The sequence below is a fragment of the Ambystoma mexicanum genome, chromosome 3q (assembly GCF_040938575.1).
Source record: "Ambystoma mexicanum isolate Mex_15411 chromosome 3q, UKY_AmexF1_1, whole genome shotgun sequence".
Lineage (NCBI taxonomy): Eukaryota > Metazoa > Chordata > Amphibia > Caudata > Ambystomatidae > Ambystoma > Ambystoma mexicanum.
The window spans coordinates 1018289963-1018302649 of record NC_090926.1 but is presented as its reverse complement, the minus strand read 5'-3'; the positions used below and the strand labels follow the sequence as shown (position 1 = coordinate 1018302649).

The 12687-nt window shown below is 45.3% G+C and overlaps 1 protein-coding gene across 3 annotated transcripts in view; it reads left to right on the top strand.

Moving 5' to 3' along the window:
• Window positions 1-12687, top strand: part of RNF213 (ring finger protein 213) — a 3248263-nt gene that overhangs the window by 216377 nt on the left and 3019199 nt on the right. For all 3 annotated transcript variants that reach the window (XM_069655189.1, XM_069655190.1, XM_069655188.1), the window contains exon 4: window positions 12022-12113. In XM_069655189.1, coding sequence (XP_069511290.1) covers window positions 12022-12113 — 92 coding nt within the window. The remainder of the gene's footprint in view (window positions 1-12021; window positions 12114-12687) is intronic.

Genomic DNA, 12687 nt, shown 5'->3' with positions numbered 1-12687 from the left:
GCAATAAACAGTGATAGTGCAGCCAGCGAATGGCAAGTGCTAGGTATATGGCAACAGACGGGTGGTGTCTGATAAGTGCAGAAAAAGGGGGGGAGGGAGCCCTGTATGGTTACAGATATAGACCCCAGTGCAAGGGATCGCCGGAGGCAGTGCAGGTGGGTGGCAGGGTGAGCAGGTAACTGGGCAGGAAAGTAAGAGGGTAAGCCAGGTGGTGCACGATGCCAAGACAGTAGATCAGCAGGGCAGAGGAGGAGCAAAGGCAGAAGCAAAGAGGTTGGTCTTGAGGTGCTTCCGGAACCGGAGAAGGTTCTCCTCCAGTTTCAGAGTGGCAGGGAGGCTATTCCAGAAGGAGGCCCCAGTCGAAGACGGATCTACCCCCAGCTTGTTTTTTAGAAAAATTGCTGACCCTGAGGGAGTTGGAGATAGAGGCGCAAAGAGCTCGGGAGGGAAGGTGTTTCCGTCGGGACAGCTGAAGGTATTTTGGACCCAGGCCCCAGAAAGCCTTGTGGACAATGCAAAGGGTTTTGAATTTAATCCTTGCAGCCAATGGAGACATTTCAAGGCTGGAGAGATACGATCCCAGGGCATGAGGCCAAGGACAAGCCTCGCAGTCCTGTTCTGGATGAGGGCGCAGAGTAGAAGCAGGTAGATTTAGAAACATGCTTACAATAATCCAGCCTAGAGAGAACCCTGGGATAATTCTTGCAAATAGCGAACATGATGGAGCAGCCTTTTAATGAAGTAAGGCCAAGGGTATGGGATTCTCTGCGAAAGATGTACCCAGATATCCTGACTTACATTCTTTAATGCAGTGCACACTGGGTGATGAGGACCCAGTTAGGTTTATGCTTAAGTTACAGGAAATGTGGAGAACTGATCCAGGAGGGCAATGGGACCATTCGTTAACATTTTTCTGTTTTATTGTAGAGAGGGGTTTACTAAAAGAGGTCCACTAGATAAAATTGTGGGAGTTGAAGCCAAAGGGTGGGCTGAGATACAAAGTATATTAGTCCACCATTTTAGGGGAATCGAGGAGCAGGACAAGCTTAGCTAGTGCTGAATATGACTCAAACTCCCCTTCCTTTCTAGAAGGAATGTGGCCTGTCGGATTCAAAATAGACCGCAGGTGTAGTGTGCAGTGTTCGTCTCCGTGGCCAGCACGAACTGACTCACCAGGTGTCTCCTGTCCATCGGTCCATGCGCGTTAAAAATAGGACTAGCATATTCTGTGCAGCAAAGTGTATTTAGAAATCAAAATTATAATTCTAAATTGTAGAGGAAACTATAGGACCCAGATAAACGTGAGCAGGATGAGTGGAATATTGATAGAATGACTGGAAAATGTTTGAACACGGATAACAATGTTGAGTTTTTCCTTGGGCTAGGCCTCAAGGTTGGATTGATTGATATTTTATTTCTATCGCGCTCGTACACAAGTGTTTCAGAGCGCGACAAGGCATGGGAGGGGAACAGGGGAGAACAAAACGGCGATCTTACTAGGCCCAGTGACACTGAGAACGCGCAAGTGCATGGTTTGTAAAAGTCTGCAGAGCTACAGTGTGTTTTTGCATAGTTGGCAAAATGGAGGAAAGAATGAGCTACAGTGTGTTTTTGCATAGCTTGCAAAATGTAGAAAAGCATGCTCTCACAAAACCGCTGACAACGAAAAAGGCTTTGGAGCATTCCTATTATGGAAGAAGGATGGATTTGGCTGAAGTCATGATTCAGCTCCAGTGACCGCACCATGGCAAGCCAGGAATATATAAACCCCTGCTTGAGATCCCTTTGGCAGGAAGGAATGGTGAGTGGGACAGGAGAAGAGATTGTTCAGGCAACAGAGTTCTTTGCTACCATCCTCATTTGTAAAGATTAAACTTGTTATCCTTACAAGATCGCCCAAGTCCAAAGCCCACAAACCAGAAGGGGATAGCAAGGGTCTGTGGGGCTGAGCAGGCCAAGAGGCTATCTGAGGGTACAGATTGCACCGAAATATAGAGACTTGACATTTGCTGCTGTTCTTAACCAGTCTGACCTAACCAATCACAACTTCATCCCTGGAAAAAGGTAAAAGTTAGTCTGTATTACGTGATTAGAACATTTGGGCGTCCAAAATCAAAGGACCTTTCTTTTTGCTCACAATGAGCATACCTCCATTAGGGCTGGACAAGGCTCTAAGAACATTGTGGCGGGATGGGGGTCAGAAAACCAGCCACTGCAACATTTCCAAAGTGGGTGTTTTGTCTTTCTTTAGTGATAGAATGGGAATAGTCTAAAATAGTGTTTGATGGAGAACAGTTTATTTTTGTACGACATGTATGACATCCTGATGAGCCCCCTCCCCCCCTTTTTTTAAGCTTTGGGAATGTGCCTTAAACAGTAGGGACTAGACTAGGTTTCTTTCTTTAATTTTACCAATAACATATGTACGACCATGTCCTCTTCTGTCTACTATCTTGGACCTACCACAAGTACCTAGGTAAACTCTTATCATTTGGGTTATGGTTATGTGTGAAGTCTCCATCCAGCCCCCTTCCCTCATCCACCAATTCTCAGATTCATATTGCTCACACAGCGTATATAGTTTATCAGAGGGAGATGTTGCCAGTGGGGTGCATTAAGAGATGGGGAGGCCGATGGGTGGGGCTGGGGGTGGTGTTAGGCAGGAATTGATGTAGTAACCCTGTGGGAGACTACACAGCCTTTGTCCTCTTGGTATTAGGTAATGCATGTGTTGGTATAGGCCTGTACTACACAAGTTGGTAGTGTAACTGAGCAGCCAGACTTATCTCAAGAGGGGTAAATGTGAGCTGTAAAGCTATAGCAATGAAATTCACAAATACTAGTAGCCAAGTAACACTTACACTAAAGGTTTTGTAATAATGTATTTATTTAACAGTTGTTTTTAAAATAAGCTGCCTTTAAAAATGGCAATATATGTAGCAATCAAATACACTGTAAAATACTTTTTCAGAATCGGCACAAAGCTAGTAGATGCTCTTTAGAGATGCTTCTTACACACTTCATGCATCCGGAGGTGACGTCACTAACTAGGACAGTAATGGCATTTATATACACTAGTACACTTGGTAGATTCTGAGGTTGGCAGAAAGGAAAGGTTAAAGGAAGGAAACTGATTAAACAGGATCTCTGAGCATGTTGGTATGTTAAATCTTCCAATGAAGCTTAGATAAAAGCCTTTCCCAGAAATATTTTTTTTTTATTTGTAGTTAATCATTAAGATTTTTTACAAAACAGTTGTGCAAAAAACAATTTCATCAGCATGAGTTCTCTGTCCAAGAAAAATATTTGAAAGTTCTTTTGTTGGTCAGGTAACTAACGAGGGGGATTTTTGTAAAAGTGGAACGGAGTTTACATTTTTTAAGATGTTAAAGGTTGCCAGTTGCCATCGTGTTCTATCCCCCTATTAGTTTCGCCCAACAATTGTCTTGATCACTTAGTGCGAACTCGCTTAAAATGTCCGGCAAATATAATTCTCTTAAGCCTCCAGTGCTAGCACACTCAAGGATCAGATGTCAAATTGATTCCGTTGCTGATTGATCAGTACAAAATCGGCAGTCTTTTTTCGGAGATAGACCTCTAATAGATAGAATTTCATTTGTTAGTAAGAGGTTAAATCTCGCTCTCATAAGCATATCTCGCGCTGGTCTTGAAGGAAATTTCTTTTATATAGGGCTGAATTTCATTTAATCTCCTTGTATTAGGTGGAAGGTGCAGAGTTCATTTGTTTTGGGCAGCTGTTTCTTTGGTTATAATCCAATCTAGTTCTTTCAGTTTCTTCTGAATTTTTGTTGGATTCACAAACAGAGTTTCTTCATCACATTCCACTGATGCTAAGGTTTCATAGTTCTGGATGGACCAGGCCTTTAACATTTTATTGGAGCCACTTTTAATTTCTCTCGATATCAAATTGTATATCGTCTGATCTTCTGACATTCTGCATTTGCGAAATAGCATCAGGGAGTTGATTCTAACTGTGCCTTCCAGGGACATCAAGCTCAATTCCTGTTTTAGCACTGCCATGGAGGTAGAATTCGGCAAGGCTAATATTGCTCTCCAAAATTGGGCCTCAGGTTTTATCGAGAGTGTTGTGGGTAAAGTTGGCATAGCGTCCGCCCCATAAGTTAATGATGGAACAACCTTTTTTTTTTTATAGAACTCTAGTACTGGTAGCAACCAAAATCGGCCAAATTTCCTGTTTCTGGCTTTTCCTTGTCCGATCAGTTTCTTTATCTTCAGTTTTAAATGCTCTGAATCTAAGCAGATACAACCATCAGAAATGCTTTTACGGTAAGTAATGCATCGTCTTGTCTAGGATCACTCCCAGGTATCTGAATTCAGGCACCTTTACAATTAGTTCGTTTGTCAGATGTGATATTTTTTCAGATTTTTTGGAGCTGTGTGAGATAATCATGAATTTGGTTTTCTTTTAGTTTATCTCCAGGTTGTTTGCCCTCATGTATTCCTCAAGGCTGCTCAACTGGCGCTGCAGTCCAATAGGTGTATGATCCAGTAATATTAGATCGTCTGCATATAACAATCTGTTTATATGGGCCCTCCCTATTTTTGGTGTTAAACATCGGACCGATAGGTTCACTTCTTGTAAGCCACCTAGAAATGCCAGGAAGAGCGCTGGCGCCAGAGGACACCCCTGCTTAACTTCTCTGGCTGTCGGAATAGCTTTAGAAAGAAGGCCTTGCTCAGTTAGCTTCACTTTCATACTGGTGTCTGTATATAAGGCTTTTATTGGGTCCAAGATGTCTTGTGGACATGCCCAGGCTTCCAGTTTTTTCCACAAAAGGGCACGATCTACTCGATCGAAGGCCTGGGTAAGGTCGATGAAAATTATAAAGTGCCGCGGGCCACCTTCCAAGACTCTGCTTTTTAGAGTACTCAGTAACAGAATGTTGGCCGAGGTCCCCAGGTTGTTTTTTTTTTTATAATTTTTTTTTGAAGCCTGTTTGGAGGTAGTCCCTGCATGGCGCTGTTTTTGCCCAAAGATTGAATTCTTCCAGAAGCAGGGAGCCAAAAACCTTCCCTATGCAGTCCAGTAAGGCTATTGGCCTGTAATTTGCCGGGTCGGCTTTGTTCCCTTTTTTGTAAATAGGTAAAACTATTGAGGATTTCCATGATGGCGGGATGGATTTTAATGTTGCACATCTCTTGAATATATCGCTCAGGAGTCTTGCCCACTCTGACGGATATACCTTTCCCAGCAATATTAGTTAAAAACCAATGTATCACCTATGAGGGACAGTAAGAATCGGTCAAATGGAATAGAAGAGTCGCCAGGAAAGTCAATTGGAGCAAAGTCTATTGAGCAGAGGCACTTCTTAGATAGTCAGTCTTGCACAAAGTTAGAGAGTATGTTGAAGAAAAATCACTGTAGGGCCACTAGCTGTTACACTTGTGAAAGCTAGAGCTGAAATCAACTCTATCAAAGCAGCTACTGCAGGTTTCAACTGAGAAGAGCAAGCTACAGACACTGAGTTAAGTACCCCAAGTCAGAACAGTGCATTCGGTTAGAAGAAGAGGTCCAGCTGGCTTCTGTCTGGTTGCAGCGATGCAGATCCTGGGTTCCTGGGCCTCAGTTGTGGGGACAAGAGGTAGGACGTCTGGGGACTCCTGCAGCAACCATTCGGAGTTTGGCAGAAGCTACAGGCGTTGGTTTCAGCACACAGTAAACAGCATCACCATGGATCTTGGATACCACTTGGGCTTCCTTCACTCCTTGAGTCCTACACTCTGGTGAGGGGGACTCGAGCTCTGATCGTCCTGCTTCTGGAGGGTCATAGAGACTCCTGGATCTTCTGGCCGGATCACAGACGTTGCATTCGACTACAGATTTTTCGACAGCCAGTTGGGGAAGATGGTCCAGTGGAGTTCGTCTCGGGGTTAGTTGGTCCCACTAACACAAGGGAAGAAGTCGCCCCTTCTGGTGCTTCTCTTATCGATTTACAAAAAGGAGTTTCAGCACAGCAGCAGGGCTTCCTCGGGCAGTTCAACGGTCCAGGGGGATGCAGCAACCTTCTTTCAGTTTCTTTGTCGGGATGTTCTTTCCAGTGGTCGACTCGGTCTTCAGTCCCAAAATCCTGGCCTTTTAAGCCGGTTCCTCCCATTCATGCAAATCCTAGCTGTCATTCAAACAGCAGGGTGGCTGTCCTCCAAGCCAGCCAGCCAGCCAATCAGGACTGTGTGCATTCAGGCATTCCTTAAGACAAAGGACAGGGGAGTTTCAGGAACCTCCCTCACTTCCTGCCCTTCCAGACACACGAACCAGAGGCAAAACGAACAAAGAGCTCAAACCCAAGAAAGACCTCACAAACATAGTGGTGAAAAAAGAAGACTGGAGCCATTTTGACAAAATGGTCACCCATGGTGCTGTACTGCAGCTGAGGATTCAGCTTGCGGTAAAAATGCATAGGTAGGAGAAGGAGCTACGAAGTACCCAGCACTCCACATAAGATGGTGTGTGCTGGACCTACAAAGAAAAAAGGTAAGTAAAGTCAATTTCACTTTACTATTCTTGGGAACGGTAGTTCACACAAGAAGTTATTATGCCTAATGGAGTTTGTCAGACTCCAAAAAACACATAAACCAAATCAGGTCAAAACACACGAGTGAGTGAGAAAAAGGGCTCACTCACTCCAGGGTGAACATTAAAAAGTCCAGCCAAAGAGCTGGGGGTTTCTATGGTTAAAGTGAATTAGCACAGAAATGAATTCTTCCCAACAGGGGACTGCAGTGCAGGGGGATATGGGGAGAGGGAGGGCTAAGTGACGCAGAGATTGGGGGGGGGCTTAGTGACAGAGAGAGAGAGAGAGAGAGAGGGGGCTAATTGACATGGAGTGAAACCCCAAGTCCTAAACATTCATACAAAAGGTCTGGGAGCCCCTCTACCGAGGACGAACACACCCAAATTCCCTTTTCACTGGGTAGGTTCTTTGGAGTTTCACCCTAGGTTACTCAGCTTAATCCCTACATGGACCCCTTGCTCACTGTTTTAGAGAAGCACAGCTCTACCTCACTGAGGCCCGACTAGGCCAAAGTACTAGTCTGGTGTAGTCTGGTGTAGTCTGGTGTAGTCTGGTGAGAGAACCGGTGATTTGGCTGGTTTCATTCTCCGTAGGGAGGCTCCCAGATCTTTTTACCGACTTGCATGCCTCAGAAGTGCCACATGCACACAAGGGAGCCTTTCGAGCTCCAGTAACCCTATGCTCTCAAAAGAACGCCTAGAAACCGTGCCCACACAGAGCTCAGCGTGCTACTGGTCTGCCTGCATCAAGACCACAGCAAAGCGAGCTTGCATGCCCTTCTTTCACCACTAATCTACCCCAACATCACTCTTTCAGATTCAGCAGTGGGCATGGTGACCATGCAAATGGCAGCAAAGCGTGGAAACGATTCTAGTCCTATCCCATTCAGAGTTGTACATGGTCCGGCTTTAGATCAAATGGATTCCTATAAAAGGCACATTGAAGGGCTTGAGTGCCACAAGAAAGCAGAACATTTACAGACAAAAGGGAGAATTGGTACTATGGAGGCAAGAGTAAAGGTAGCGGCCACTTCGGGCATGCGTGCATGAATTCTGAAAATGGTTTGGGCCAGCAATGGGCAGTTGTTAGGCAGAATCCTGTGCAGTGCCCTTAGGGACCACTACCCCTGATTAAGACTAGAGGTGGCAATACAAGATTTACCTTTGGTTCAAGCCTGTACTACTAAGTTATAGTGGTAGCAGTAGTAGAGCAGCCAGGCTCATCTCAAGAGTATATGAGCAGTAGCAGAGATTACACAAAGGGACCACAATTACTGTGACTCAAGCAAACGGACTCGAGGTTTTAGGTAAAAAGTATAAGTACATTTATTTTGAAACCATCAGTTATAAACACAACACTTATATTAAACTTTAAACAAAACCACACGTTAAATATACTACAATTAACCAATTCACTTTTGTACAGTATGTCTCAGGGTAAGTACCCTGTGTTTGAATGAACCAGTGTTCTGAACAAAACACGATACCGCGGATACGGTTGCGATCACTTTTTGACATTTCGGTCTACTAAATAAACGCGTATCCATGACATGAAATGCTACCGGGGCAAAAACACACTTAGGACCTGAGATAAAAAATCACAGGCAATATTTAGGGTTAGGCAGGCAGCATCGAGAAACACTGAAACAGAAGTTCAAAAGTCAAAGGGCCGGAGCCAGGGTTAAGTGACACCGGAGACATGTTGCCGAAGATCACACCGTTGGACAGTTCACGATTCAGCGTAGCCCAAAAGTACTGTCAATGTTCGGAAGCAAAAGTTATAAGAAGGAGGGAAGACGAGGGCAATCCTTGAAGATGAAGAAAAGGGATACACCCAGTTTCCTCGAGCAGAACACAGTACCTTATTCCAATGATGCAGCTGGTGCCCTGGCAGTTGTTCCTGTTGGTTTCCCGCAGACCCACGATACCTGGAGCTTTGCTGTGAAGGAGGACGTCTGAAGGCGGTCTTCACCACACAGGGATGAAGCCGGAAGCAGCGACAACGATTAAAAGGTGCGCTCCTTTAAAACAGGAGAGGCTCGGTAGGTGGCTATCCGGACCACTACAGCAGTGTATAGCGATTTCGACCACGACGGAGACCTCGGTCTGAAGAAGATGAGCTGGTTATATCCCCACCAGGCTCAAGGGAAGAAGACTCCGGACTGGATCTTCTTAGTCGTTGAAGGGTACATGGCTCAGGACTGCAGCAGGGCTTCACTGGGACGGGGTAGTTGCAGCAGCCATCGATCTCTCCGCTTCTCTTCGGTTCCTTGTAGTTCCTGTGGCGACTCTGACTTCTAGCCCAAGAGACCTGCCTTTTATGTGCAAAACCCCCATTCACACAGCCTGGCTGTCAATCAACCAGCAAGGGGGCTGTCCAGCCGGGACAACCACCTCGGCCAATCATGACAAAGTGCGACTTGGGTTACCCCCCACCCCCTGTGCAGGGGGGGACACCCCTTCCCCACATTCAGTCTACCTAGACACCCAGGCGCCAAGAGGGCTTCTCTGCAGAAGCCCGCCAAAAGACGGTGAACAAAGAAGGCGGACCTAGTTTGCCGCGCAAAGTAAAACACAAGAAGGACTTTAACAAAAAGAAATGGCGAATAAACCCAACCGGAGCCAAAAGAAAGACTATTTGATCAAGCAGGTTTTATGCTTAAGGCTGCAAAAATAGCCAAAAGTATTACCACGTTTATCTAATATAATCGCGGTAGAAAAGTTAGGGTAGATACCCCTGCCACCAGCCAAGTCTAAATGTTAAAAGAACGAAACAATGCTCAGGGAGGTACAGACAGAAAAGTAGTACAGATTAGCCCTTTCCAGTACTCCATGTAAGATGGGGTGTACTGGGTCTGTGGTAAGTGACTATGTAAAGTAAAGGGCTGCTTTACCTTTCTCTGGGGCACAGTAGTCGGCCCCAGCGAAATGGAGTCAGAGGGGAAGTATAAAAGACAACCCTGGGTTACTACACGGAAGGTGCTGTGTAACCCATACAAGAACAGGGCTACTCGGAGTGGTGTGCTCCAGTGCCCAAGATCACACAATGAGTAACACATAGGCCAAAACACATGTACGAGTGAAAAAAGGATGTACACTCTTACCAGGTGGAAAAAATAAACTCCAGAAATCCAGCAAAGCTGCTGGGGGACTCACTAGGTGAGGGTATTTAGCCCTAGAAGGAGAATTCTCCCTAACAGCAGTCAAGGCAAAGGCTGGAACCATGAAGGGCCCACTTGTCAAAGGCCGAAAACATGACAATGCAATGAAAAGGTGCCCACGTGATAAAATAATTTGTCCTTTTGCAGTTTTTGGAACAAGGGTTCAAAATCACATAAACACCATTTTCTATTCATCCCACAAATAAGATTGTATTATGCAAGTGTAAATATTAATGTGCAAATCAGTCAGCCCCACCTTACTGTAGTAAAGCGGTCCTTCACCCCCTTTTGTAGTTCAAATAGCTGTTGATGGATGGGGCCGTCCCTCCTTCCCCGTGGCTCCAGGGAGGAACTGCCTCCGCCATCAACAATTCTCACATGCACTAAGTGTGAACTATCCCCTTTGGGAGAGATGGAGACCGAGAAAGAGATTTGATATGTAGTTTTACTGTTGCCTACGCCACTCACTAACCTGCCCATTGAATTTCAGACTGCTGCCTGCTTTACCATGGTCTGATAGGACTTCACATACCAACTAAGCCACCTTCACATGGGAATTGAACACTCCTCCAAGGGTCTGGAGTGAAATAACCTTTTTTTATTTTTTTAAAAGATGGAAATACAAAAAATTGATTTTAGGAAGACTGGTCGGAGAGCGCTCTGAGCTGTCTTTCTAAATTGAACTTTCACGCCATGCCACACAAGTGTGTGCAGTGGCTGACGGGAGCAGCCGGGCTAGATGGGAAGACTGGAGTTGTGGATGTGTGTCTGGATCTATGTGAATGCTCAGGGGAATGTGTGTAGCGTGGATGGGAAGGGGGCAAGTGTAAATGTGTTTGTTGGAAGGTTGGGAAGAGAGTGTTTTGGGTGGGAGGGGGGTGTATGAACGAGTCAATGAACCTCATTACAACTTTGCCGTTCCAGATACAATGCTGACGGTAAGCTTCCTGGCACCATTGTTTCCGGACCGGCAAAGTACGAGTGTGCCTGCAGGAGCTGCTGTGCCCGGCAGGTCTGACCCTGCCGGGCACAGTGGCCGCGGTAGGCAGACTTTCACAGAAGCAGGCACCATTACGGTGCCAGTGCTTCCGTGGTCCATTGAGTCCTATCGGACTCGATGAGAATTTACAATTTACCGGCGCCTGAGTTTTCTGGAACGCCGGGGTTGTAATCTACCAGTATTACCGGCATGCCAGGCGCCAATACATCTTGCAAGTCCGGCGGCAACCTGCCAATTTTACTGTCCGCTTACCACTGGACTTCTAATGAGGCCCAATGTGGGTGTATGTTTGTATCCGCATGTGACTCTGTGCCGGAGGAAAGGGGAGGGTGTTGGGGTGTTAAACACCACAAAATAGTGATTATTCCATGTTCAAAATGCACACTAATCGCATGGAACACTCTAAAGACATTAAACATTAGCTTACAACACCTGTTCAACCAACTTAAATGCCACAGCCAAGGTCAATAGATCCTTACATTCTGGGCACATGTCTCCCCTTGAGAGAGACACATGACTGTTCTTGACGCAACAATCCGAATCAGCAACAGGGCTCCGGTAGGTATCAACACAACAGCAACGCTATCTTGCATTTTCCATCGCTTGGCTGACCTAATCCCTGCCCCACACCACCTTTTAGATCCATCAGAGCTTCTGGAGACAGTGTAAATGGCAGAGGAGTGTGGTATGAATACCAGAAACATAACGGCTTTAAGGAATGTTACGTAAATAATGACTTTCACTAATGGAATATAAACATGCCTGGTTGAAAAGAGTTGTTTCAGTTTTTTGTACAGAACTCTTTTGCTGTCGATGTTATGTCCTTCTGAAATGGAGCTATAATTGGAGATGTATTTTTCTTCGTCAAAGATTGATCTGTATTCTGATTGCAAAAAATTAACTATAAACCTGCCTCTAATTGGTGAGAAAATCAGGCATCGGTCATTCTTAATCCTCTTGCCTGGTTCTATGTTTGTAATAGGTTGAGGTGAATGTCTTGTTGCACCAAGACTGTTTTGTTCTAGATTGAAAGATGCTGTTTTCTTCGTGTGCGCATGATGCTTATGCAATATTTGTATTCCTGTTTTTGGTTCTCACTCTAAGGCTTTGGTCATCTAAAGTTATTAAAAATAAATGCCCTAACATAGTGTTTGAAGGCACATAGCTGGCAGTGGTGAGGCACCTTTGTGGTTCTAAGTTGTTTGTATGAGGGTTTTGCGCTCTAGTACGTGTCAAACCACATACCTGCTTCCCTTGCTTGTATCGTATTCTTAGGATCTAATATTTCAATTTATATTCCACCACAGCAAACGAAAGCCAGCACAGACAACCAAGAAAGCAAAAATGTGCCTCCAGCAAATGAGCCCAAGAATAAAACCCAATCTGGACCTTACAAGAGGTACAAACTTTGATCCAGATCTGCATGGACATAACCGTTCTGCCCAGGCTTGGTAAAGTGGGTTGCAGTTGAGGCCATGGTAATGCATGTTTTGGTTAATTGAAGCATGCAGGAAGCGCTTTTGCTGCTGCTACTTGGAATGATGCTTCCTCTGTCACTCACCTCCCTCTTTCCCACCACACCATCTTATTGTAGTAAGAAAAGTCAGTGGGTAATATAGCAGGCCTGTCTCCATGAAATGGTGAGTTTCTTTGCCCCTTCAAAGACATTGTGGCCTCCGACGGGGAAGGATTGTATTGGGGGTGTGACATGTTTTTTTTGTACAGTTCGAGGCTGCTGTGGTTGTGCCCTTGGACTGTTTCTTTTTTTTGTTGGGATGGTCACCACAGAAAAGCCGCTTTAGGTCATCCTGGGCCTGAAGCAGCATTCTTGGACTGTCTTGTACAACTGAGCCTATCAAAATGTGTTACTGTAGCCCTTGAATGTGCGCATGTTGCACATGGTCCATCAGACTGCATACATGACTCTTCGATGGTAGAATAGAGCACTGCATCCCATCTAGGAAGCCAGGAAT